The 26,804-nt window shown below is 42.5% G+C and overlaps 1 protein-coding gene and 1 long non-coding RNA gene across 2 annotated transcripts; both read right to left on the reverse strand.

Annotated features, from left to right (window-relative positions):
* Positions 1-14,424: 14,424 nt before the first annotated feature.
* On the reverse strand, positions 14,425-15,763 carry LOC121393688. Its single transcript, XM_041562841.1, has one exon. The coding sequence runs from the start codon at positions 15,583-15,585 to the stop codon at positions 14,443-14,445; it is 1,143 nt and encodes a 380-aa protein (XP_041418775.1). The 5' UTR covers positions 15,586-15,763; the 3' UTR covers positions 14,425-14,442.
* Positions 15,764-18,186: 2,423 nt separating this feature from the next.
* LOC121393531 lies at positions 18,187-23,355 on the reverse strand. The gene is made up of 3 exons (XR_005961139.1): positions 22,995-23,355; positions 22,206-22,370; positions 18,187-18,639 (listed from the first exon to the last, which is right to left on the reverse strand). It is a non-coding gene; the product is annotated as an uncharacterized LOC121393531 (long non-coding RNA).
* Positions 23,356-26,804: the final 3,449 nt, after the last annotated feature.

Below are 26,804 nucleotides of genomic sequence, written 5' to 3' on the forward strand. Positions count from 1 at the left end.
TATTATCACGTATTGTCTTAAAGGACCAGTAACATCAAAAATTTTTAGTTAAAAATCCCATTCTAAATGCTAAAAATAATGACCACGCCCTAATATACTGATTGAAATTACCTAGCGTTTTTTTTAAAAAAAATTTCAAAATAGCCTTTCTCCATCACCATAGTAAAACGGCGAAAAGGCGACCAGCTCCCCACAGCGTGCACGTTCCCGTAGTTTCTTCACACAGAACCGGAAGTGATGAACCGGAAGTCGGAACAGAGGGGCAAATTCACTAACATTCGTAGTTGCGCCAGGCGCAACTTCGCCGCGCTTCACCGCACTTCGCCACACTTTGCCAGGCGTAGTTTCGCCAGCGCTCCGCAAATTCACTAAAATCCAAAGTTGCGCACAGGGGTAGCGTAAGATTGCGAAGTTGCGCTAGCGTTGATTCGCTAAGTGAAGCGAAGTTACGCTAGCGAAGGCTAATTTGCATACGGCGCCAAATTCAAATTTCAATGGAGGAATACGTATCAGCACTACAAATGGCTAGAAAACCTTCAAAACATCAAATAACATTTTTATTTTGCCCTACACATGTGCCCACTGTATAGGTAAGTTGCCATGAGTCAGGAAATGTAGGGGGGGGGGAAGGAGGGGAGCCCCAAAAATTTTTTCGATCTTTTTCAGCCTATCACCCATAATGTAGAAAACACGCCAGCGTTTTTTGGGACTTAGAAAAAATTTGGACTTTTTTTGAAGCAATCCCTATCTACTCTATTGCGCTTCGCCTGGGCTGAGGTGGCGAAGGAAGTCTAGTTTAAAAGGTAGTATTCAGTACACTGCACGCATTAGTGAATTTGCGTAGTTACGTCCGTAGCGAAAATTCGCCAGGCGTAAGGGTGCGAAGTAACACTAGCGAATCTACGCCAGCATTCGTTAGTGAATTTGCGAAGTAACGAAAATGCCCAACGCTAGCGAATTAATGCTAGCGTTCGGCGCTTCGGCGCTTAGTGAATTTGCCCCAGAGTGCGCGGAACAGAGCAGCAGCCAGGAGGTAAGGTCATGCCTGTCTGAGCACCATGAGGGAACTGCAGAGGGGAGGGAGAGAGACTGCAGGGACAGGGAGATAAAGGCTGTGAAGACTCGTGGGAGGGAAACGAGTCGCCATACAGAAGAGCTGGGCGAGAGGCTGCTGTAAAAATAGGAATGCTTCGTGGGAGGTACCCGAACAGCTAGACAAAAGAGCGGGCAGAGAAACAGGCTGCGAAGGGGGTGAGAAACATAGATTCTGGAAGGAAAAAGGCTTGGCAAGAGAGTCTGCGGGCTGAAAAAGAGAGAAATGAGGGGGGGGGAAGGGAACAGAATGGCTGAGCAAAAGAGCAGGGTGAGACACAGAAAGGCTGGGGGGAGGAGAAACATAAATTCTGGAAGGAAGAGAAAGGCTTGGCAAGAGGGTCTGCAGGGAGAGACTGCTGGGGGAAGAGAGGCTGCTGTGGTGAGAGACTGCTGTGGGGTGGAGAGAGACTGCTGTGGGGTGGAGAGAGACTGTGGTGAGAGAGAATGCTGGGGGGGAGAGAGTGCCTGGTGGCAGGCCCGGACTGGCAATCTGTGGGTTCTGGCAAATGCCAGAGGGGCTGCTATAAGGTCCCATTGAAAGTCAGTATTTAGTGGGCTGGTGGGAGCTGATTGGGCCTCTGTGTACCTGAAATGCCAGGGCCTATTTTAATTCTCAGTCCGGACCTGCCTGGTGGCAGACAGGCTGCTGGGAAGAAGAGACTGCTGTGGGAGAGAGACTGTGGTGAGAGAGACTGCTGGGAGAGAGACTGCTGTGGGGGAGAGACTGCTGGGAGGAAGAGACTGCTGGGAGGAAGAGAGATGGGTGGAGAGACTGCTGTGGGGTGGAGATGCTACTGTGGGGTGGAGAAACTGCTGTGGGGTGGAGATGCTACTGTGGGGGGGAGAGACTGCTGTGGGGTGGAGAGGCTGCTGTGGTGAGACTGCTGTGGGGTGGAGAGACTGCTGGGAGGAAGAGAGACTGCTGGGGGGTGGAGAGAGACTGCTGGGGGGTGGAGAGAGATTGCTGGGGGTGGAGAGAGACTGCTGTGGGGTGGAGAGGCTGCTGTGGTGAGACTGCTATGGGGTGGAGAGACTGCTGGGAGGAAGAGAGACTGCTGGGGGTGGAGAAAGACTGCTGTGGGGGGAGAGAGACTGTTGTGGGGTGGAGAGAAATGCTGTGGTGGAGAGAGACTGCTGTGGGGTGGAGAGGCTGCTGTGGTGAGACTGCTGTGGGGTGGAGAGACTGCTGGGAGGAAGAGAGACTGCTGGGGGTAGAGAGAAACTGCTGGGGGGTGCAGAGAGACTGCTGGGGTGGAGAGAGACTGCTGGGGGTGCAGAGAGACTGCTGGGGGTGGAGAGAGACTGCTGGGGGTGCAGAGAGACTGCCATGGGGGGAGAGAGACTGCCGTGGGGGGAGATAGACTGTTGTGGGGGGAGATAGACTGCTGTGGGGTGGAGAAAGACTGCTGTGGGGTGAAGAGAGACTGCTGTGGGGTGGAGATGCTACTGTGGGGGGGAGAGACTGCTGTGAGGTGGAGAGAAATGCTGTGGGGGGAGAGAGACTGCTGTGGGGTGGAGAGGCTGCTGTGGTGAGACTGCTGTGGGGTGGAGAGACTGCTGGGAGGAAGAGAGACTGCTGGGGGTGGAGAGAGACTGCCGTGGGGGGAGAGAGACTGCTGTGGGGTGGAGATGCTACTGTGGGGGGGGAGACTGCTGTGGAGTGGAGAGAAATGCTGTGGGGGGAGAGAGACTGCTGTGGGGTGGAGAGGCTGCTGTGGTGAGACTGCTGGGGGGTGGAGAGAGACTGCTAAGGGGTGGAGAAAGTCTGCTGGGGATAGAGAGAGACTGCTGGGGGTGCAGAGAGACTGCTGGGGGGAGAGAGACTGCTGTGGGGGGAGAGAAATGCTGTGGGGGAAGAGAGACTGTTGTGGGGTGGAGAGAAATGCTGTGGGGGGAGACTGCTTGGTGGCAGACAGGCTTCTGGTAGAGAGACAGACTGCAGGGTGGCTTTGTGGGGGCTGAACGCTGTGTGTGGGGAAGACTTATATTGGGGGGGCTAAAGACTGTGTGGAGGGAAAGACTGTGTATGAGGGGCTAAAGGCTCTATATATGGGGGGCTGTGTGGGGGAAGAAAGCTGAGTATTTGTTCTGTCTTTTTGTTCATATTATATACTCTTTTTTTAAATTTTTAGATTATGGCTAGAGATGTCGCGAACTGTTCGCCGGCGAACTTGTTCGCGCGAACATCGGGTGTTCGCGCTCGCCGGAAGTTCGCGAACGTCGCGCGACGTTCGCCATTTTGGGTTCGCCATTGTTGGCGCTTTTTTTTGCCCTCTCACCCCAGACCAGCAGGTACATGGCAGCCAATCAGGAAGCTCTCCCCTGGACCACTCCCCTTCCCTATAAAAACCGAAGCCCTGCAGCGTTTTTTCACTCTGCCTGTGTGTGCTGAAGAGATAGTGTAGGGAGAGAGCTGCTGCCTGTTAGTGATTTCAGGGACAGTTGAAAGTTTGCTGGCTAGTAATCGTTTTGATACTGCTCTGTTATTGGAGGGACAGAAGTCTGCAGGGGTTTGAGGGACATTTAAGCTTAGGTAGCTTTGCTGGCTAGTAATCTACCTTCTACTGCAGTGCTCTGTATGTAGCTGCAGTGGGCAGCTGTCCTGCTTCTGATCTCATCTGCTGACTGCTGCAATAACAGTAGTCCTTGTAAGGACTGCTTTTATTTATTTTTTTGTTGTTTTACTACTACTACTACTACTACTACTATAAGAGCCCAGTGCTATTAGTCTAGCAGTGTTGGGGAGTGGGACTGGTGTGCTAATCTGCTGCTCCTAGTAGTTCAGCAGCACCAACTTTAATTTTTTTTTTTAATATTCATTTTTTTTTTATTTTACTTTTTTTTATTTACTACCGCTGTAGTAGTGTATAAGTTGACCTTTTAGGCATTATTTGCCCTGTAGGCATTATTTGCACACTGTTTTCTTCAACCCGCCATCGAGCTGTGTGACCTTGTTCACATTCTGTCTAAATATCCATAATATTACCGTCTCCAGAAAAAACACCGGAGTCACTTTTTTCAAGCAGCCATAATATATTTTACGTAATCCGTATCCACCGCTGTAGTAGTGTATACGTTGGCCTTGTAGGCATTATTTGCACACTGTTTTCTTCAACCCGCCATCGAGCTGTGTGACCTTGTTCCCATTCTGTCTAAATATCCATAATATTACCGTCTCCAGAAAAAACACCGGAGTCACTTTTTTCAAGCAGCATTCATATATTTTACGTAATCCGTATCCACCGCTGTAGTAGTGTATACGTTGGTCTTGTAGGCATTATTTGCACACTGTTTTCTTCAACCCGCCATCGAGCTGTGTGACCTTGTTCCCATTCTGTCTAAATATCCATAATATTACCGTCTCCAGAAAAAACACCGGAGTCACTTTTTTCAAGCAGCATTCATATATTTTACGTAATCCGTATCCACCGCTGTAGTAGTGTATACGTTGGCCTTGTAGGCATTATTTGCACACTGTTTTCTTCAACCCGCCATCGAGCTGTGTGACCTTGTTCCCATTCTGTCTAAATATCCATAATATTACCGTCTCCAGAAAAAACACCGGAGTCACTTTTTTCAAGCAGCATTCATATATTTTACGTAATCCGTATCCACCGCTGTAGTAGTGTATACGTTGACCTTGTAGGCATTATTTGCACACTGTTTTCTTCAACCCGCCATCGAGCTGTGTGAGCTTGTTCACATTTTGTCTAAATATTGATAATATTATCGTCTCTAGAAAAACCACTTGAGTTACTTTTTTTCAAGCAGCATTCATATATTTTACGTAATCCGTATCCACCGCTGTAGTAGTGTATACGTTGACCTTGTAGGCATTATTTGCACACTGTTTTCTTCAACCCGCCATCGAGCTGTGTGACCTTGTTCACATTTTGTCTAAATATTGATAATATTATCGTCTCTAGAAAAACCACTTGAGTTACTTTTTTTCAAGCAGCATTCATATATTTTACGTAATCCGTATCCACCGCTGTAGTAGTGTATACGTTGACTTTGTAGGCATTATTTGCACAGTGTTTTCTTCAACCCGCCATCTAGCTGTGTGTATTATCGTTTCCAGAAAAACCAACTGAGTTTTTGTTGTTGTTGTTGTTTTTTTTAAAAATAATGCCAGGCAAAGGCAGGCCGCCACGCAGAGGCCGTGCTAGGGGCCGTGCTGCTATGCAATCCTGTGGCCCTAGCAAATTGCCCAGTTTTAAAAAGCCAATGACCCTGAACTCCCAAAATGCTGAAGAGGTAGTTGACTGGCTTACACAGCACACCCCATCCTCTACCGTTTCTAACTTTACCACAACATCCTCCTCATCCTCCACTGCTATGGCCACCCCACGTAACACTTCCTCCACCACCGGTGCCCCTTCTTCACTGGGGTCAGAGGAGTTATTTTCCATGAGTTTCTTGAACTGAGTAATGCGCAACCATTATTGCCAGAAGAAGATGAAGGAGATGAGGACCTTACACCAGATTTAATTCTGGCAGAGAACACGATAGAGATGGACATAATGAGTGATGAGGAGGAGGTCCCCGCTGCTGCTTCCTTCTGTGATGTGTCAGAAGAAATTGATGCATCTGAGGAGAATGATGATGAGGAGATTGATGTTTTGTGGGTGCCTAGTAGAAGAGAGCAAGAGGAGGGTAGTTCAGATGGAGAGACGGAGAGTCAGAGAGGCAGTAGGAGAATAAGACTTAGAAGAAGCAGGGAGGACAGCCCGCAGGGATCAGCAGGGCAACAACATGTATCGGCACCTGTGTTCAGCCGGCCAACGCACCCGCCATTGCCGCCAATACCGCCAACTCCGCCAACTTCTACTGTTACCGCCAGATCGCACACTTCCAAAAAGTCAGCAGTGTGGGATTTTTTTAATGTGTGTGCCTCTGACAAAAGCATTGTAATTTGCAATGAGTGCAGTCAGAAACTGAGCCTTGGTAAGCCCAACAGCCACATAGGTACAACTTCTATGCGAAGGCACATGAGCGGCAAGCACAAAGCACTTTGGGAGCAACACCTCAAAGGCAACAGGCAAACTAAAAGCCACACTCCTTCTGGTCCAGCATCTTACTGCTCTACCTCTGCTCTCCTTGACCCGTCTGAACCACCCTCCACTCCGCCTTCCACCTTGACCACCTGTTCCCATTCCCAGTCATCTGCCACCAGCCAAGTTTCTGTGAAGGCCATGTTTGAGCGTAAGAAGCCAATGTCTGACTGTCACCCCCTTGCCCGGCGTCTGACAGCTGGCTTGTCTGCACTCTTAGCCCGCCAGCTTTTACCATACCAGCTGGTGGACTCTGAGGCCTTCCGCAAATTTGTAGCAATTGGGACACCGCAGTGGAAGGTACCCAGCCGCAATTTTTTTTCTAAAAAGGGAATACCACACCTGTACCAACATGTGCAGAGCCAAGTTACCGCATCTCTGTCACTTAGTGTTGGGCCAAAGGTCCATATGACTACTGACGCATGGTCCTCCAAGCATGGTCAGGGCAGGTATGTCACCTACACTGCCCACTGGGTGAACTTGGTAATGGCTGGGAAGCAGGGAATGGGTAGCTCAACAACAACAGTGGAGTTGGTGTCACCGCCACGGATTGCACGCGGTTCTGCCACCACCTCTACTCCTCCATCGCTCTCTACCTCGTCTTCTTCTTCTTCTTACTCTGCTGCTGGGTCCTCCTTCTCCTCCTCCACACCTGTGCACCCCCAGCTCCCCCTAGGCTATTCGACGTGCCAGGTACGCCGTTGTCACGCTGTCTTGGGGATGACGTGCCTGGAAAGCAAAAACCATACCGGATCTGTACTCCTGTCATCTCTGCAGTCACAGGCCGATCGGTGGCTGACCCCACACCAACTGCAGATCGGAAAAGTGGTGTGTGACAATGGAAGCAATCTGTTGGCAGCGTTGAGACTAGGCAATTTAACACATGTGCCCTGCATGGCACATGTGTTAAATTTAATAGTCCAACGTTTTGTCTCCAAGTACCCAGGATTCCAGGACGTTCTCACCCAGTCCAGAAAGGTGTCGGCCCATTTCAGACGTTCCTACACAGCCATGGCACGCCTTGCTGACATTCAGCAGCGCTACAACATGCCAGTCAGGCGTTTGATTTCTGACAGCCAGACTCGCTGGAATTCAACGCTCCTTATGTTGGAACGTCTGCTGCAACAACAAAGGGCCGTCAACGAGTACCTTTTTGAACTGGGTGGTAGGACTGGATCTGCACAGCTGGGGATTTTTTTCCCCCGTTACTGGGTGCTTATGCGCGATGCCTGCAGGCTCATGCGACCTTTTGAAGAGGTGACAAATATGGTCAGTCGCACCGAAGGCACCATCAGCGACCTAATACCCTTCGCTTTCTTCCTGGAGCGTGCCGTGCGACGAGTGACAGATGAGGCTGTAGACCAGCGTGACGAGGAGCTGGAAGCGCACGATTTCTGGTCGGAATCACCAGAACGAACCCAGGCACCTGCTGCAACGCAGGGAGAGGTGCCAGAAGTGGAGTCAGAGGAGGAAGGTGGCTTTGTGGAGGAGGAGGAGGAGGACCAACAGGAGCAGGCTTCCCAGGGGGCTAGTGGTGACCTTTTGGGGACCCTGGTCTTGTACGTGGCTGGGGGGAGGAGACCGTGGATGATGCAGTCCTTGATAATGAGGAAGCGGAGATGGATAGCTCTGCATCCAACCTTGTGAGAATGGGGTCTTTCATGCTGTCATGCCTGTTGAAGGACCCCCGTATCAAGAGGCTTAAGGAGAAGGACCTGTACTGGGTCGCAACGCTACTAGACCCTCGGTACAAGCATAAAGTGTCAGAAATGTTACCAACATACCACAAGTCCGAAAAGATGCGGCATTTACAAACCAGCCTGCAAAACATGTTGTACAATGCTTTTAAGGGTGATGTCACTTCAGGAACTCATCAACATTCCAGGGGCAGAGGTGCCAGTAATCCTGCCACGAGCACACCTGCAAGGACAAAGCCCTTTGGCCAGTCTGTAACGTCAGACATGCAAATGTTTTTCTGTCCAAGGCAGCGCCACAACCCTTCTGGATCCACCCTCAAAGAACGCCTCGACCGGCAGGTAGCGGACTACCTGGCATTAACTGCAGATATCGACACTCTGAGGAGCGATGAACCCCTGGACTACTGGGTGCGCAGGCTTGATCTGTGGCCAGAGCTGTCACAATTTGCCATGAACCTCTTGTCTTGCCCAGCCTCAAGTGTGCTCTCAGAAAGGACCTTCAGTGCAGCAGGAGGGATTGTAACTGAGAAGAGAACTCGCCTAGGTCACAAAAGTGTCGATTACCTGACCTTTATTAAAATGAATGAGGGGTGGATCTCGGAGGGTTACTGCACGCCGGAAGACTTGTTCTGACTTCTATGCAGCTGTCCTTCTCTTCAAGCCTCATGACTCCACACACAGCTGTCCTTTAGCGTCCTCCTCCTCCCTCCGCCACCGTTACAAACTAGGGTGCAAACCCTACTGGTTTAATTTTTTCTGGCCTCTGTGCTTCAGTGGCTGCAACCAAAAAAACTGGGCAAACAATGTCTACAAGGTCAACGTATGGCAAAAAATGACTATTTTCAGCATTTATATGGCATATTTTTTCTGGCAACTGTGCTTCAGTGGCTGCATCCAAAAAAATGCATATTTTCTGCATTTATATGGCATAATTTTTCTGGCCTCTGTGCTTCAGTGGCTGCAACCAAAAAAATGCATATTTTCTGCATTTATATGGCATAATTTTTCTGGCCTCTGTGCTTCAGTGGCTGCAACCAAAAAAATTTATATTTTCAGCATTTATATGGCATAATTTTTCTGGCAACTGTGCTTCAGTGGCTGCGACCAAAAAAATGACTATTTTCAGCATTTATATGGCATATTTTTTCTGGCCTCTGTGCTTCAGTGGCTGCGGCCAAAAAAACTGGGCAAACAATGCCTACAAGGTCAACGACGTTGACCTTGTAGGCATTGTTTGCCCAGTTTTTTTGGCCGCAGCCACTGAAGCACAGAGGCCAGAAAAAAATGCCATATAAATGCTGAAAATAGTCATTTTTTGCCATACGTTGACTCAACGTATATGGCAAAAAATGACTATTTTCAGCATTTATATGGCATATTTTTTCTGGCAACTGTGCTTCAGTGGCTGCGACCAAAAAAATGCATATTTTCTGCATTTATATGGCATAATTTTTCTGCCTCTGTGCTTCAGTGGCTGCAACCAAAAAAATTTATATTTTCAGCATTTATATGGCATAATTTTTCTGTCAACTGTGCTTCAGTGGCTGCGACCAAAAAAATGCATGTTTTCTGCATTTATATGGCATAATTTTTCTGGCCTCTGTGCTTCAGTGGCTGCAACCAAAAAAGTTTATATTTTCAGCATTTATATGGCATAATTTTTCTGTCAACTGTGCTTCAGTGGCTGCGACCAAAAAAATGCATATTTTCTGCATTTATATGGCATAATTTTTCTGGCCTCTGTGCTTCAGTGGCTGCAACCAAAAAAATTTATATTTTCAGCATTTATATGGCATAATTTTTCTGGCAACTGTGCTTCAGTGGCTGCGTCCAAAAAAACTGGGCAAACAATGTCTACAAGGTCAACGTATGGCGAAAAATGACTATTTTCAGCATTTATATGGCATATTTTTTCTGGCAACTGTGCTTCAGTGGCTGCGTCCAAAAAAACTGGGCAAACAATGCCTACAAGGTCAACGTATGGCAGTTGTTTAAAGAGAACAGTAGATTACTAGCCAGCAAAGCTACCTAAGCTAAAATGTCCCTCAAATCCCTGCAGACTTCTGTCCCTCCAATACAGAGCAGTATCAAGCAGATTACTAGCCAGCAAACTTACTATCATCTGTCCCTGAAATCACTAACAGCTCTCCCCCTACACTATCTCTTCCAAGCACACACAGGCAGATTTTTCAGATACATTTTTGCCCTTGATCCCCCTCTGGCATGCCACTGTCCAGGTCGTTGCACCCTTTAAACAACTTTAAAATCATTTTTCTGGCCAGAAATGTCTTTTCTAGATGTTAAAGTTCGCCTTCCCATTGAAGTCTATGGGGTTCGCGAACCGTTCGCGAACCGCTCGCGTTTTTGCGCAAGTTCGCGAATATGTTCGCGAACTTTTTTTCCGACGTTCGCTACATCCCTAATTATGGCACCAAAGAAACTAATTCTGTTGAGTGAAAAGGAACCGGAAGCACAAAGAACTAACATGGTTAGTATATAATATATGATTGGAAACTGATTCCTCCCTTTTCATACATTTGAATTTGTTCTGACTAACCTGTGTTTTATTTTTTGTATAGCAATCCCAAGGGCAAGGTGATCCGACATGTTTTGGCAACAAGCCAGTGCGAGACACACCAAGTGTGTGCGACAGACCAAGTGACATCACCATCAAAGAGCAGATAATCGAATTGGGACAACTGAGTGGTGTAGGTGTGGCAATTGTGTGGCCATGAAAACTGTGGAGGAATCCTCTTGTTGCATGGAAGTATCATCTGTCGAAAAGAAATATCTACAAGATGGCTGCATCTGCCATAGCAGGAAATTTTACCTGAGGTGTTTACTGTCGGGCTATTTGTGCGAATATTTAATGAAATTATATAAAATTATTTAAAAGAATTTAAGGCTCCTTATAAGTAATAAACAGGAGGAGTCTTAAATAATATATGCCCAACTCTGAATTCGATATCGAGCTTTCCCAATCAATTGGTACAAAGGGTGAAAAATCAGGACAACTATTTAACAAAATAATTAATTTATTCATATATAATAATAACAAATCAAATTATCACTTCTTTTAAAATTCACCAAATACTTCTTGATATAAACACAAGATAAAATTTATCAACAGATATTAATTGATAAGACCAAAATCATTAATATGGCGAGCATCCACAAGACAATATACACTTTCACTTCTTAATACTTAATAACAAGGTATTATATAGATTAGAATCAAAGGAGGATTATATGACTGATTCTGATTTGCTAAGGAATTCTGTCCTTAAATTTTCTTATTTCCCCATTAAATCGTTAACTTGGATATCATATATATATATATATATATATTAATGAAAAATAAAATGGACCCAAATTAAACAGATTATTCCCAGTTTGCAATTCTGGGAAAGTCAATGTTTAGGGTATGACTATAATACACATAGGAATAATAAATATCCAAGCATACAACTTAATCGAGAAAAAGTATAACAAAAATTTATATTTACCAGATGTAGAGTTTTCACTGGCCTGTGATGTCACCCTGATCTCACTTTCTAGATCTTTAAAATCTACTGGTCCTTTTCTTTTTAGTTGAAGAATGAGTCTTCTTATAGTTGAGAGTCTCCAAGTAGTTTTAGATTTCTTTCCTTCTCTTTCTTTCAGATGTAGAGTTTTTCTTCTTCAGTCAGCCCTCCTTTTCTTATCCTCTTTAGTTTCTTTTTCTTTTTTTTCCCTTCCTTTTTTAGTTTCTCCTAATTTATCCCTCCTTTCTGTCTAAAACTCAACCCCTGGGATTAATTAACTAACCAATTGGAATTGAAGGGTAGTCTCCAAAAGTTAAACTATCACCATCTAATCTAAATATTTTGTAAAATGTCAATCATTTACCCCTGGGTGTGATGTCCTACAATACCTGTAGATGGCACTTTTGCCTCAAACATCGTGACCTAAAAATATCTAAAAAATACATAATAGCCTTTGACCTCCTTAGTCTGGTGTTAAACATTACTGTTGACATTGTCTGAGACTGAAACAATACTTTATGATTCCTTAATACCTTCAGTACACATACAATATACTTGTGAATACACTAGCCATTCAAAATTGGTCTGGTCTTTGATTAATTATTACCCTCTCAAACAGGTGTGCTCTATACTGTGGATAGTTTGTAAAATCCTTCAAGGTGTTCTCATCTTATTCACACAGACACCAAGGATTATACAACCTTTGAGATTTGTTTTAAGCACAAAGGCTATACACCTGTGTTAGGAGTCTGATAAAACATCCTTTTCAGAGCAGAAGTTTCTTACCAACTAAACATTAATTTACATAAAACAAAATATAACTTCATTTCTCACCACTATATGATTAATCAAATATGCATAATATCAATCATGAATATGTATTCTATTGAGTAAAATAATCATACGTTATCATTAATAAACCTGAATATTCTTATAGTTAATATTTATCTTATTTGAAAATCCGACAAATCCCCCTTGTTTTTCTGAAATGTTTCCTATAATATGAACATTTCAGGAAAACTACTAAGGGTTTTCAAACTCTTCCTTCATCATACTCATTATGTAAACTGATCGGCGAGATTTAAGCCATAGTTTATCTAGAGTCTTTTTGATGATCTTCATCCAACGAATTGCCAAGATGGTGATTACAGTTAACCACCCTACTATAATTGTGATCAATAGACTCCATATAAAGTTTTCCCCCCATGACCAAACAGAAGGAAACAGTATTTCGTCATCGGTTGATGAAAATTGTGGGGTATCCATGATAACATTGTTTTTTTTAATAACCATACGGATAGTATGGCTGGGCTTATTGTCCAACAAAAATTTTAAATCTGGACTTATGGCAATCTCCTGGTTTTGGAATGCATCAATGCTTTCCACCTCTCCTTCAATGTTTTAAGGGAGACAGAATTGGCGATTGTTACTCCGGTTGTAAACACAGTTCCTACTACTGCAAAGATTATAGCAGCAACAATGGCAGAAATGAACCGTTTCGTTCTTTGGTTTGAAGGAAAAAGGTTCTCTGATTAAAGTTTTCCGGGTTTGCTCCAGGATTCGAGTAACCCGCTCTTGTGAATATTCGATATGTAGCTGGTACCAGGTTTGAATCTCCGGTGATCGAATATTGGATACGTTGCAATGATACAACGTGGATCTAGGCTCATATAAATCTTTTGGGATAAGATCCTCTTGTTGGTCATGATGAATCATGCCATATCCTGTAGCATGATCCCGGATGATGGACCTGGCATCACAATCCGCTCAGCGTGTTACTCTTTCCCCAAGATCAGGACTGCATATAAGATAGCGATCATCTGGGATGGCATCTTTGCGCCTGAGACCCGGCATCCAATAAACCTTGGATTGGTCCGACACATCCATCTTGGAGACAGGTATCTATAAAGTATCGGCCATCTAACTGTAAGAGATTACAGAGAAAATTGGAGTGATTTGCCATCTGTTGTTTTAAAGAATGATCCTTCTGCAGCGTCAGGATATTTGGATTTATCTCCTCCTGGTTCCGCCTGCAGGTCATCTGGGTTCCCATGGATTCCACCACTGGGACGAACTGAACAGAGGGTATTTCACACATGGGCTGTAGTGATATTGGATCACGAGAATTGACCTTATTTGGCTGCAAGATAAATAAAACATTAGACTTCCCTTTGACCCCGATTGGGTCGGTGTAATGCAAAATATGATTGTTATCCATATTTGGTATTGCTGTATCCATTTCCGTACAGGGACCTGACCCTGTTTCTTTTAATTGGCGGAACTGGGTCCCGTCTTCACATCTAAAAAATCCTCAGACTGTTTTGGTGCAGAAACTTGAGACAATTTACTTACAATGTCACTTAACTTGGAAACCTGATCTGCAAGTTGATCAAATCTGCTAGGTTTATGTGGGTTTTGATTCTGGGGACCATTTTGGTTCCCTGTGGGTGATTTACCCCTGGGTGAATTTGGTGATTCCTGCCCTTTTACCCATTGTTGCCTGGACCTATTGTCCCAACGTCTATACCCTTGGGGACTCCTATAATTCTGTCTACCCTGGTACCCTCGGTAATCCCGGTTGAAACGAGGACGATAGTCCTGGCTTCCAGAACCTGAGCTGTTCCCGTCTGATCCCTTAGGATTTTGAGGTTTGTTTTGTATGGGATTTGGCTGTCTTCGGTTCTGCTGATTAGACCCATTGGTTGAAGGTATTTTCTTTGGCTGGGACTCGAAATTTAAATGAGGTTTTACCCTGGACTCATCGACATTGTGCTCTGGGAATTTTTTAAACTTCCTTTCATTTAAGTTTTGGCCCTCACTGATGTTAAACAGTAAAGTTGCCGATGTTACCAATCTTTCTAGAGGGTTTTCAAAATCCAGATCATGAGCTAAACTTAATTTGATCTGGGCTGGTAAGGCATCATAAAACAACTGTTTAAAATCTATAGATTCCCAATCAGGGTTTCTGTAGGCTAAACCATAGGCATTTTTGAGCACAGAGAGAAAGTCTCGGGGGCTTTGGTTAGGCCAACATGTAAGTCTATAAATTTCTCTCTTTGCGGCAGTGGTATTTCAGTATGGCCCAAATTCTAATTCAACTTCATGTAGGACTGACTGCCATTTAGTGATTCCTCTCTCTCTAAAGGAGGAAAAGTAATGACGGTATCTGACATCAAAGGCCCATGGAAGAAACCTGATTCTGTCTGCTTCAGACAAGTCCAAAGAGTCCATAGTAGACTCATACATTTCTAAATGGGTCGCTATTTGGGAGGAACCTTTCTTAGAAAATTTTGGTATAGCAGTATTCAAAAATTTAATTATGCTGGCAGAATTTTGTTTTCCTTCTGGAGATTGGGGATTTTTACCTTTTGAACCCCTTTTATGGGTGTTTTTCCCCCTTCTTGGGACAAGACTGGAATCCCGCTTCCTCTCATCACTCTCAGACCCACTTGTATTAAGATTGGAAGCATAACTTTTATAGGAAACATTGGACACAAGGGACTTACGGCGCTCATTCCTCTCTGGGGATGAGTCTTGACAGGAGTCTATACGGGTCCTGGTTCTGTGATTGCCCAATAAGGTGGTCACAGCTTGGCAAGCTTCAGCCAGCCGGCCCAAAACACCTTGTGCCTCTGAATCAACATTATCAATTGGTTTGGCTCTAGGAACATATGGTGCCCAATTTTTATATTGGGGAGTGATTACTGGAGGATCAGGAAATCTCTCCACACCATATACACCTGACTGTTGATTTTTAAACAACTGTTGCCTTAATTCTTCAAAATCCTCTCTGAGCTTACAGTATGCTATGCGACTATGTTCAGCATCAGTTTCTAAGTCCCTAATAAAGGCTTCCTTGTTTGAGATATCTATCTCTAATTGGTTTCTCTCAGATTTCATATGTTGGATATTTGATTCTATCTCATGTAATTGAGACCTCAAATTTTCTACATTTTCTTTTCTAGCTTTTGATAGAGTATCTACCTCCATTAATGCATATAAAACAGGAGGTAGGGCACATATTAATTTTTTTTCTTTGTCTGAACTGCTAGAGGCTAAGTTCATACATGTTAAATAGCGTTCAACCAGGCCATCTGTTGCCCAGATATCATTAAGATCTGCTCTAGCATTTTTCTTCAAATCATTAATCCAACTATCCATCCCTTGATCAAATTTTAACCGTGTATATATGAATTGAACAACATCGTGGATCATTTGCTCTGGGGTGTTCCCACTCTCACAGCTTGCAACACTGGTCTCAATCAATTAATAAAAAGAAATAACTAGCTTGACAGAAGTATTGGAATGGTTTTTCACTGTTTGTACCAATATGAGAAAATAATCTCGATCTCAGCAGTGCCTCCAAATTATGTCAGGCTATTTGTGCGAATATTTAATGAAATTATATAAAATTATTTAAAAGAATTTAAGGCTCCTTATAAGTAATAAACAGGAGGAGTCTTAAATAATATATGCCCAACTCTGAATTCGATATCGAGCTTTCCCAATCAGTTGGTACAAAGGGTGAAAAATCAGGACAACTATTTAACAAAATAATTAATTTATTTATATATAATAATAACAAATCAAATTATCACTTCTTTTAAAATTCACCAAATACTTCTTGATATAAACACAAGATAAAATTTATCAACAGATATTAATTGATAAGACCAAAATCATTAATATGGCGAGCATCCACAAGACAATATACACTTTCACTTCTTAATACTTAATAACAAGGTATTGTATAGATTAGAATCAAAGGAGGATTATATGACTGATTCTGATTTGCTAAGGAATTCTGTCCTTAAATTTTCTTATTTCCCCATTAAATCGTTAACTTGGATATCATATATATATATATATATTAATGAAAAATAAAATGGACCCAAATTAAACAGATTATTCCCAGTTTACAATTCTGGGAAAGTCAATGTTTAGGGTATGACTATAATACACATAGGAATAATAAATATCCAAGCATACAACTTAATCGAGAAAAAGTATAACAAAAATTTATATTTACCAGATGTAGAGTTTTCACTGGCCTGTGATGTCACCCTGATCTCACTTTCTAGATCTTTAAAATCCACTGGTCCTTTTCTTTTTAGTTGAAGAATGAGTCTTCTTATAGTTGAGAGTAGGGATGGGCGAATTTTTTCGCCTCGTTTCGCCGAAAAAATGACGCCCATAGACTTGTATGGAGTCGTGCGTCAAAAAAAAAGACGCGCGACAAAATAATTTCGCCGCGCGACAAATTTTTTTGACGCCCATAGACTTTAATGGGCGTCTGCGACATTTCGCTGGCGGCGAATTTTTGGCGAAACGAAACGGGTCAAATTCGCCCATCACTGGTTGAGAGTCTCCAAGTAGTTTTAGATTTCTTTCTTTCTCTTTCTTTCAGATGTAGAGTTTTTCTTCTTCAGTCAGCCCTCCTTTTCTTATCCTCTTTAGTTTCTTTTTCTTTTTTTTCCCTTCCTTTTTTAGTTTCTCCTAATTTATCCCTCCTTTCTGTCTAAAACTCAACCCCTGGGATTAATTAACTAACCAATTGGAATTGAAGGGTAGTCTCCAAAAGTTAAACTATCACCATCTAATCTAAATATTTTGTAAAATGTCAATCATTTACCCCTGGGTGTGATGTCCTACAATACCTGTAGATGGCACTTTTGCCTCAAACATCGTGACCTAAAAATATCTAAAAAATACATAATAGCCTTTGACCTCCTTAGTCTGGTGTTAAACATTACTGTTGACATTGTCTGAGACTGAAACAATACTTTATGATTCGTTAATACCTTCAGTACACATACAATATACTTGTGAATACACTAGCCATTCAAAATTGGTCTGGTCTTTGATTAATTATTACCCTCTCAAACAGGTGTGCTCTATACTGTGGATAGTTTGTAAAATCCTTCAAGGTGTTCTCATTTTATTCACACAGACACCAAGGATTATACAACCTTTGAGATTTGTTTTAAGCACAAAGGCTATACACCTGTGTTAGGAGTCTGATAAAACATCCTTTTCAGAGCAGAAGTTTCTTACCAACTAAACATTAATTTACATAAAACAAAATATAACTTAATTTCTCACCACTATATGATTAATCAAATATGCATAATATCAATCATGAATATGTATTCTATTGAGTAAAATAATCATACGTTATCATTAATAAACCTGAATATTCTTATAGTTAATATTCATCTTATTTGAAAATCCGACATTACGTAAATCCCACCTGGAATACTTGCAGATATTTTGGAACATGCAACGCCCCACAGGTGGAATAAGCAGCCACAACAGGCAAGTTCATCTGACTTTTACCTATAGATTGAGGATTATGGGAATCATTTCGGTGTGCTTTCCACAGAAAAGTACAGAAACCCGGTTTGTTCCATAAAGTCCTGCCAGTGTTAGCCCTATATAAAATAATGTCACACGACCTATCCCCTTAGGGTGTGATGACTAGTGCAGAGCAACATTTTTGTGCAGATCACTAATCCTCTCTTTCTTCTACAGAAAATTACAACAGACTTCCTATCGGTCATTCATCGCCTGGATTTATGGCTACTTAGGGCCCAATAAACGGGTGCCTATTCCAGCCTGTGTCGTTCAAAAAGTCTGCAGCTCTTATACAGACCCCAAAGGCCGGTACAGAGGATTTCTACAGGCATTTGACTATAATGCTTTTGATATGGCTTTGGACTGATACCTTTTGTGATTGTTTATTTTTCATTGATGTTTGAATTTGTAGTATTTATTAATCTTTGTGATTTTTTTCACTAAAAAACATACAGACATTAGTTCTTTGTTCTTCTTTTATTCAAACAACATGACACAGTGGACATAGATACACACTTACAAGTATTTGTAACACAAGTTTCCTAAAATGCAGTTGGGAACATAGGGGTCTACATTTTATCATACAGTTTTTTTTACAACAGGGGGTGCTTAGATTGTTACAAGACAGGTTTCATAAAGTACACTGGAACACATTACAAACATCACTTAGCAACAATTACAATTCACAAGTACTGTTCATTTACCATTAGTGGCAGAGGTTGGGGGGGTCAGCTGTTACTATAAGTACACAGAGCGTGGGGGGGTCAGACCTCAGATCAAAGGGGACCCGAAAGTGAAGTCCAGTTGACTGTCAAAGAAAACCTGGAAAGATGCAACTGATTCGATCTGTGAAGATGATCCAAGTAACGTGATACAAGTGAAGTGTTCCAGAAGAAGCGATCAAATCCCTGTGAGCTGCAATGCAGAAACTTATTTAGAAAATTGTATTGATATATATACCACAAATTGTGTAAAGAACAGTTATCAGTTATAGACCAGATGCCCCCCCCCCCCAATGTATCCAATAATAGTAGAAAGGAAGCGATCCAAGTTGAAGTCAGGAAGATGCAACAGATTCGATCTATGAGGACGATCCCCCTGCTTTATTGCAGCAATAATAAAATCAGACCCCAGACCAGGCGGCCCCCCTGCTATGTACCAATAATAAAATCACACCCCAGACCAGGCAGCCCCCCTGCTATGTACCAATAATAAAATCAGACCCCAGACCAGACGGCCCCACCTGCTTTATTGCAGCAATAATAAAATCTGACCCCAGACCAGGCAGCCCCCTGCTATGTACCAATAATAAAATCAGACCCCAGACCAGGCGGCCCCCCTGCTTTATTGCAGCAATAATAAAATCAGACCCCAGACCAGGCAGCCCCCTGCTATGTACCAATAATAAAATCAGACCCCAGAGCAGGCGGTCCCCATGCTTTATTGCAGAAATAATAAAATCAGACCCCAGACCAGGCAGCCCCCCTGCTATGTACCAATAATAAAATCAGACCCCAGACCAGACGGCCCCCCTGCTTTATTGCAGCAATAATAAAATCAGACCCCAGACCAGGCAGGCCCCCTGCTATGTACCAATAATAAAATCAGACCCCAGACCAGGCAGCCCCCCTGCTATGTACCAATAATAAAATCAGACCCCAGACCAGACGGCCCCCCCTGTTTTATTGCAGCAATAATAAAATCAGACCCCAGACCAGGCAGCCCGCCTGCTATGTACCAATAATAAAATCAGACCCCAGACCAGGCGGCCCCCCTGCTTTATTGCAGCAATAATAAAATCAGACCCTAGACCAGGCAGCCCCCCTGCTATGTACCAATAATAAAATCAGACCTCAGACCAGGCGGCCCCCCTTCTATGTACCAATAATAAAATCAGACCCCAGACCAGGTGGCCCCCCCCTGCTTTATTGCAGCAATAATAAAATCAGACCCCAGACCAGGCAGCCCCCCTGCTATGTACCAATAATAAAATCAGACCCCAGACCAGGCAGCCCCTCTGCTATGTACCAATAATAAAATCAGACCCCAGACCAGGCAGCCCCCCTGATATGTACCAATAATAAAATCAGACCCCAGACCAGGCAGCCCCCTGCTATGTACCAATAAAAAAATCAGACCCCAGACCAGGCGGCCCCCCTGCTTTATTGCAGCAATAATAAAATCAGACCCCAGACAAGGCGGCCCCCCTGCTATGTACCAATAATAAAATCAGACCCCAGACCAGGCGGCCCCCTGCTATGTACCAATAATAAAATCAGACCCCAGACCAGGCAGCCCCCCTGCTATGTACCAATAATAAAATCAGACCCCAGACCAGGCGGCCCCCCTGCTATGTACCAATAATAAAATCAGACCCCAGACCAGACGGCCCCCTGCTATGTACCAATAATAAAATCAGACCCCAGACCAGGCAGCCCCCCTGCTATGTACCAATAATAAAATCAGACCCCAGACCAGGCGGCCCCCCTGCTATGTACCAATAATAAAATCAGACCCCAGACCAGGCGGCCCCCTGCTATGTACCAATAATAAAATCAGACCCCAGACCAGGCAGCCCCCCTGCTATGTATCAATAATAAAATCAGACCCCAGACCAGGCGGCCCCCCCTGCTTTATTGCAGCAATAATAAAATCAGACCCCAGACCAGGCGGCCCACCTGCTATGTACCAATAATAAAATCAGACCCCAGACCAGGCGGCCCCCTGCTATGTACCAATAATAAAATCAGACCCCAGACCAGGCGGCCCCCCTGCTATGTACCAATAATAAAATCAGACCCCAGACCAGGCAGCCCCCCTGCTATGTACCAACAATAAAATCAGACCACAGACCAGGCGGCCCCCCTGCTTTATTGCAGCAATAATAAAATCAGACCCCAGACCAGGCAGCCCCCCTGCTATGTACCAATAATAAAATCAGACCCCAGACCAGGCAGCCCCCCTGCTATGTACCAATAATAAAATCAGACCCCAGACCAGGCAGCCCCCCTGCTTTATTGCAGCAATAATAAAATCAGACCCCAGACCAGGTGGCCCCCCTGCTATGTACCAATAATAAAATCAGACCCCAGACTAGGTATCCCCCCCCCTTTCTGTGGAACCAAAATAACAGACCTCAGATCAGGAGAGACCCGAAAGTGAAGCAGAGATCCTGTTCTGCGTGAGGATTCAGCATTCCTGTCAGCAGTGAAGAGAGCAGCCAAAAGAAGCATCCGTTCCCTTGGAGATGCAGCTGGGAAATGAAGCCGCACTACCGACGCCACCCTGAAGACTTGGTTGCTACGTGACGTCACTTCCAAAAGTGACGTCACGGAACCGGAAGTCGGTCCCGGAAGAGAGCCACAGCAGCACGCACGTACAGAAGAAGAAGGAGAACAAGGAAGAAGATGGCCGAGACCCCTTGGACGCCGTGGGACAGTGCCGGTTTGAGATTTCCCCAACTCCTTACCCAAACAGCAGTGGCGTAACTAGATATTACTGGGCCCCACAGCAAATTATTTTTCAGGCCCCCAAAATATTTAGAGGTTGACTTGTTTCTCCAATATTTATTGAAATTGTATATGAATTAGGACCTCATGGGGCCCCTATACCTCCTGGGCCCCCCGGGTCTGCTTCCTCTATAATTTTGAGTGAAACTTCCTAGATGTTTTTTAATGTCTCAGATATTTCTCTTTATATAATTTCACAGTATGTCTTAATTGATGTAGCCCTATTAAGAGGGTCAAATGTACTCACAAGGACGAAATTTCTCACTTTGTTGTATATGATGTTCATCTTTATAGTGGTCCCTTAATGTCAATTTCCGTTGGAGTTTGTATACATCAACCTCCAATCTAAAGGCATCATTAGACAAAAGGATAAACCATTTGACAAAAGAGAAATCTCACCCGGGGTGAGTACATGCTGACTTGAATTGAAAATCACTGTCTCTGTTTCCTGGGTGGTCTGCCTCTTTAATTTCCCACCACCCCGTCAGTGTGTTTCCTTTTCCGTTTGCATCTCCTAAAAATGAACCTGTGTCTGTCCACCACCTGATTACCCACATGGGGTGTCTAAATCAGGGCTAGGTGAATCACCCAAGCTATCCACAGTTGAGAAATCGCTTCCCCTTCTGAATCTACGCCTTTGGTTTCTATCAATTCCAAGCTTCCCAATTAACCACCCGTACACTTTACGATCTTTATAACCTTGATTCACTTTGATAATTTTTGCTTGCTTGAATGAAATCAGTTCTTGTTTTTACTGTTGTACACTGGTTTCTAACTTATGTAACCAATTGCATGTCACACCAGCGGCTACAAAACTCAGATTGTCCCACCGTTGGAAGGTTCCATATACTAAAGCCCCGTGGTATTTTCCGCTGCCTGTAATAATCTGATACGTATGAGCCATGCAACAAAAAATGAACCCCCTCTTTCTGAGAGTATTCAATTGGTTAAACACTTATCTGGGTAGCTTACCAGCTTGTTGCGTGATGGCCGAAACTGTATGCGTCTTCCTGGGTAAATGCGAACTCTCGCGAGATGTCAACTTCAAACATCTGGGTACTCAATCTATCCTCCATCGGCACTTTGACTTAAGGCTCCTTAGGCAAACATGCCCAACTTTCAATCCACCTGCGGTTGCTCAACAGAAACAGACAAAAAGTGTTTGAAGAAAATAATCATTTACACAATCCTGGGGTGCATGATCAAACAGCCTTGCATGGCCTGTATATATTTCCATATAATACACAAAAGCCATGAATATCCTGTAAATTATATCTTTAGAAACGGTGAGTTCTGATGTCATCAGTTATAAACGGTGAGTTCTGATGTCATTTCTGTCAACTGATTCACTGAAACTTGTGTATTATAATAAATAAAGTACCCCCAGTTGTAAAATATGAGGATATTAGAAGTTACCTCGGAGTTCCATGACCTGTATAAAAACACTCGGCCTTCGGCCTCGTGTTTTTATATGGTCATGAAACTCCTCGGTAACTTATAATATCCTTATATTTTACAAAAGGGGTACTTTATTCACTATATAATCTACAGTCTGGTCATTTCCCTATGGGACCAGACTGTAAATTATATTATATATATGATGCCAGAACGCGCCGTTTATAACTTAACGTGTCAGCAGTAGTCACTGACGCATTCGTCCTACAGCTTTTCCTCCTGCCTGTGTGCCTCACTTCCGGCTTCACCCTGCGAGTCTGCGCGCTCTCTCGCGCCTCCTATTAAGGTCTTGCTTCCTTTCCTTACCTCTAGCTTCTCTTTTGTCTCCCACCCTCTGCTGCTTGCTCCCTTAGTGTTCCCCCTCCATGTCTAGTCTCGCTGCATCTGTTTCTCTGTTCCGCTCCCCCTCCTCTTTCCGTCACAGTCACTCTGCCCCTCCCACACCCTGTCACTCTTTGCTTCTTCTGCGCTCCATCTGCCTGTCACTCGCTGTTCCACTCCCCCTCCTTCTCCAACCACGCTATCATGATGTAGAAGCACACAAATTATGAGATAATCTGCATTTTTTTTCAGATCCCTGTGTGCCGTTAGATGAAGGATTCTGTTCCAATTACACCTTTACACGTATCAAACTTCCATTTTCCCTCCCTCCCAGGTTCCTCTCCAGTCTTGTGTGTCATCAATCTCCTCTCTCTCTGTTCATCTCTGTTGTTGGCCTCCCCCCCTGCATTTTCGACCCTTCATGCCTTTACCCTTCTGTCACTTATTAAAGGGGTGGTTCACCTTTTAGTATTTTATAGAATTACTAATTCTAAGCAAGTTTTCAATTGGTCTTCATTATTTATTCTTTAAAGTTTTTATATTATTTTCCTTTTTCCTCTGACTCCTTCCAGCTTTCAGATGGGGGGTCACTGACCCCATCTAAAAAGCAGATTCTCTGTAAATGCTATAGATTTATTGTTATTGTTACTTACTACTCATCTTTGTATTCAGGCCTCTCCTAATCATATTCCAGTCTCTTATTCAAATCAATGCCTGGTTGCTACAGGAATTTGGAGCCTAGCAACCAGATTGCTAAAACTGCACACTAACGAGTTGCTGAATAAAAAGCTAAATAACAAAAACCACAAGTAATAAAAAATGAAAACCAATTGTAAATTGTGTCAGGATATCACTCTCTACATCATACAAACAGTTAATTTAAAGCTGAACAACCCCTTTAACCTACAGCAATATGAGTGTGACATGGCATGGTCGGAAACTTAGATCACAGGAGAAGAATCACGCAAAAATACCTCAGAGGTTACAAATGGGCTACAGGGAGACACAATATTAAAATGAAAAACCACAAGGGAAACAAAGTGTGGCATTGGGTAGACCAATACAGAGCAGAGGCAGAGAACTCCTTTAAACGCTGCACATAGAAAAATTGTAGATTATAATGAATAATGCACCCCCTACCGAAAGTTATAAAGATATTAGAAGTCACCTCGGAGTTACATGACCTATATATATAGTGGGGATTACACTAATGGTTTCTCAATACTGATAAGGAAATAGAAAGTTGGATCAATTGGACATTCATGTTTAGATATAAGTTTAGCTAGCTAATGCTCCCGAGTAAAGATTAATATCTTTAAAAGATATACTTTTTGGATAGAATATTTGTTTTTATGCTATTATTATATAATGAATATTTATTGCACTAATTAGAGCACTATATGAATTAACATGTGTGTGGTTGGTTATTGAAAATCAATATGAATTTTAATTTGAGATTATGCTCTTTATACACATAATATATGAATTACCTATAGGTGGGATGTCTATTGATACACTGGTCTATGTAGAAAATGAAGGCTGATCGTCGCAGAGCTGGTGATACTAAGGGGCACATTTACTAAGCTCGCGTGAAGGATTCGAAGTAATAAAAAAAGTATTTTTTTGTGTACTTTGATCATCGAATAGGCTACTACGACCTTCGACTACGACTTCGACTTCGATTCGAATGATTCGAAGTAAAAATCGTTCGACCATTCGATAGTCGAAGTACTGTCTCTTTCAAAAAAACTTTGACTATATTACTTCAGTAGTTTAAACCTACCAAGGTACAATGTTAGCCTATGGGGACCTTCCCCATTACTTTTCTAAGGTTTTTTTGATTGAAAGAAAATCCTTCAATCTATGGATTAAAATCCTTCAAATCGCTCGATTCAAAGGATTTCATCGTTTGATCGAACGTTTTTTCCTTCGATCGTATTCGAATTCATAGGATTTTACCTCGAGGGTCGAATTCGAGGGTTTATTAACCCTTCGGTATTCAACCCTTGGTAAATGTGCCCATAAATGTATAGCCTATTAATATGGTAAAAAATTTTACTATAGCATCTTGTGATATTTATTTAAATGAAATTTGTTAAAATTTATGTAACTTATTTGATATATTGTGCTCTGACTGTGAGAGATCTCTCCCCTTCTTTTTAGTAATAATGGGATTTTATTATGTTTTTGTATAAAGCTACGGTATATATATATATATATATATATATATATATATATATATATATATATATATATATATATATATATATATATATATATATATATATATATATATATATATATATATAGCACGCCATATATAAATATAACATTAGTAACAAACCGCACTCCCGGGACTTTATACGTGAAAAAAACAAAAAAAAAATTTATTTCAACGTTTCGGCTCCTCTACTCCAACTTCAGACGACGGCCGGAGTAGAGGAGCCGTCGTTGAAATAAAATGGTTGAAATAAAATGTTTTGGTTTTTTCACGTACAAAGTCCTTGGAGTGAGGTTTGTCACTAATGTTATGTAATGTTTTTTAAAACCTGCACCCAGGCATTTGTTGGCTAGTTCTGAGTGCACCCAAACAGGACTTATATATATATGTGTGTATATATATATATATATATATATATATATATATATATATATATATATATATATATATATATATATATATATATATATATATATATATATGTATACATTGTATGTATTTTTATCAATGTTTTGCAGATATGCACTTTAAGGAATACTTCACACATGTGCTTTTTAAGATCAGTGAGTAATTATATGAGAATGGTTATATGTATACAAGATGGATGCACAGTGTTGCACTGATTGGTGTATTTGGGGGTAAAAGGTGCACTTCACTTTCAAACAGTATCCTGATGAGAGTCCTGTGTGGACCGAAACGCGTAGACATGTGGTTGGAGGATTAAAAGTCTTTAAACTATTTATGGAGATTGTGCCGTGAGTGCTTTCTACTTGTGAACTGTAAATTTTGTTGGTGAGCATCCGGCATATATATATATATATATATATATATATATTGTTTAGTATGTAAATTAAGCCTTGCCCACGTGCACCCAATAAGAAAGGTGAGGAGCGGCATTTCAGCTTGTTTGTTTAAAATTTTTTATATATATATATATATATATATATATATATATATATATATATATATATATATATATATATATATATATATATATATATATATATATATATATACTGTATATGGAGGATCAGCACACACTGTGTAGGTGAAAACAAATCTTTTTAATTTTCCAACAAGATTACATCTTAATCCGACGTTGGATCCCACAGTACCTGCACTCAAATCTTGGCGATTCCAGTGGTGCCAGATCAAATTATTTATGTAGTAAAAAGGAGGATCGGCATTCACTGTAGTTGTAGTAAAAAAAATGTTTATTTTTTCAAACAAGTTTACATCTCAATCTGACGTTTCGGACCCGCATGGGGCCCTTTCTCAAGGATCCCATCCTTGAGAAAGTGCCCCATGCGGTTCCAAAAGATATATATATATATATATTGTACAAGCAGGATTTATAGTGGATGGCAGATATGTATCCCCAGTTTTTAGGTTCTGAGCCATCCATTTAAGAATGTTCCCTTTAAGAAACACCAGAGGGTTAACCAGCCAGAAAGTGGGCTGGACAGCCAAGGGGTGTTTAAAGGAGAAGGAAAGCTCCAAGACAGTTTATTGCCAATAGAATAGCCACAATAGTGCAAGCTAGAACGCTAGATTTATTCTGCAGAATGCTTTAC

This window comes from Xenopus laevis, chromosome 5L (assembly GCF_017654675.1).
Source record: "Xenopus laevis strain J_2021 chromosome 5L, Xenopus_laevis_v10.1, whole genome shotgun sequence".
Lineage (NCBI taxonomy): Eukaryota > Metazoa > Chordata > Amphibia > Anura > Pipidae > Xenopus > Xenopus laevis.

What these genes read in the sequence shown, in the direction of transcription:
- LOC121393688 (XM_041562841.1), bottom strand. Translation starts at nt 15,585, where the DNA reads ATGATCCACGATGTTGTTCAATTCATATATACACGGTTAAAATTTGAT.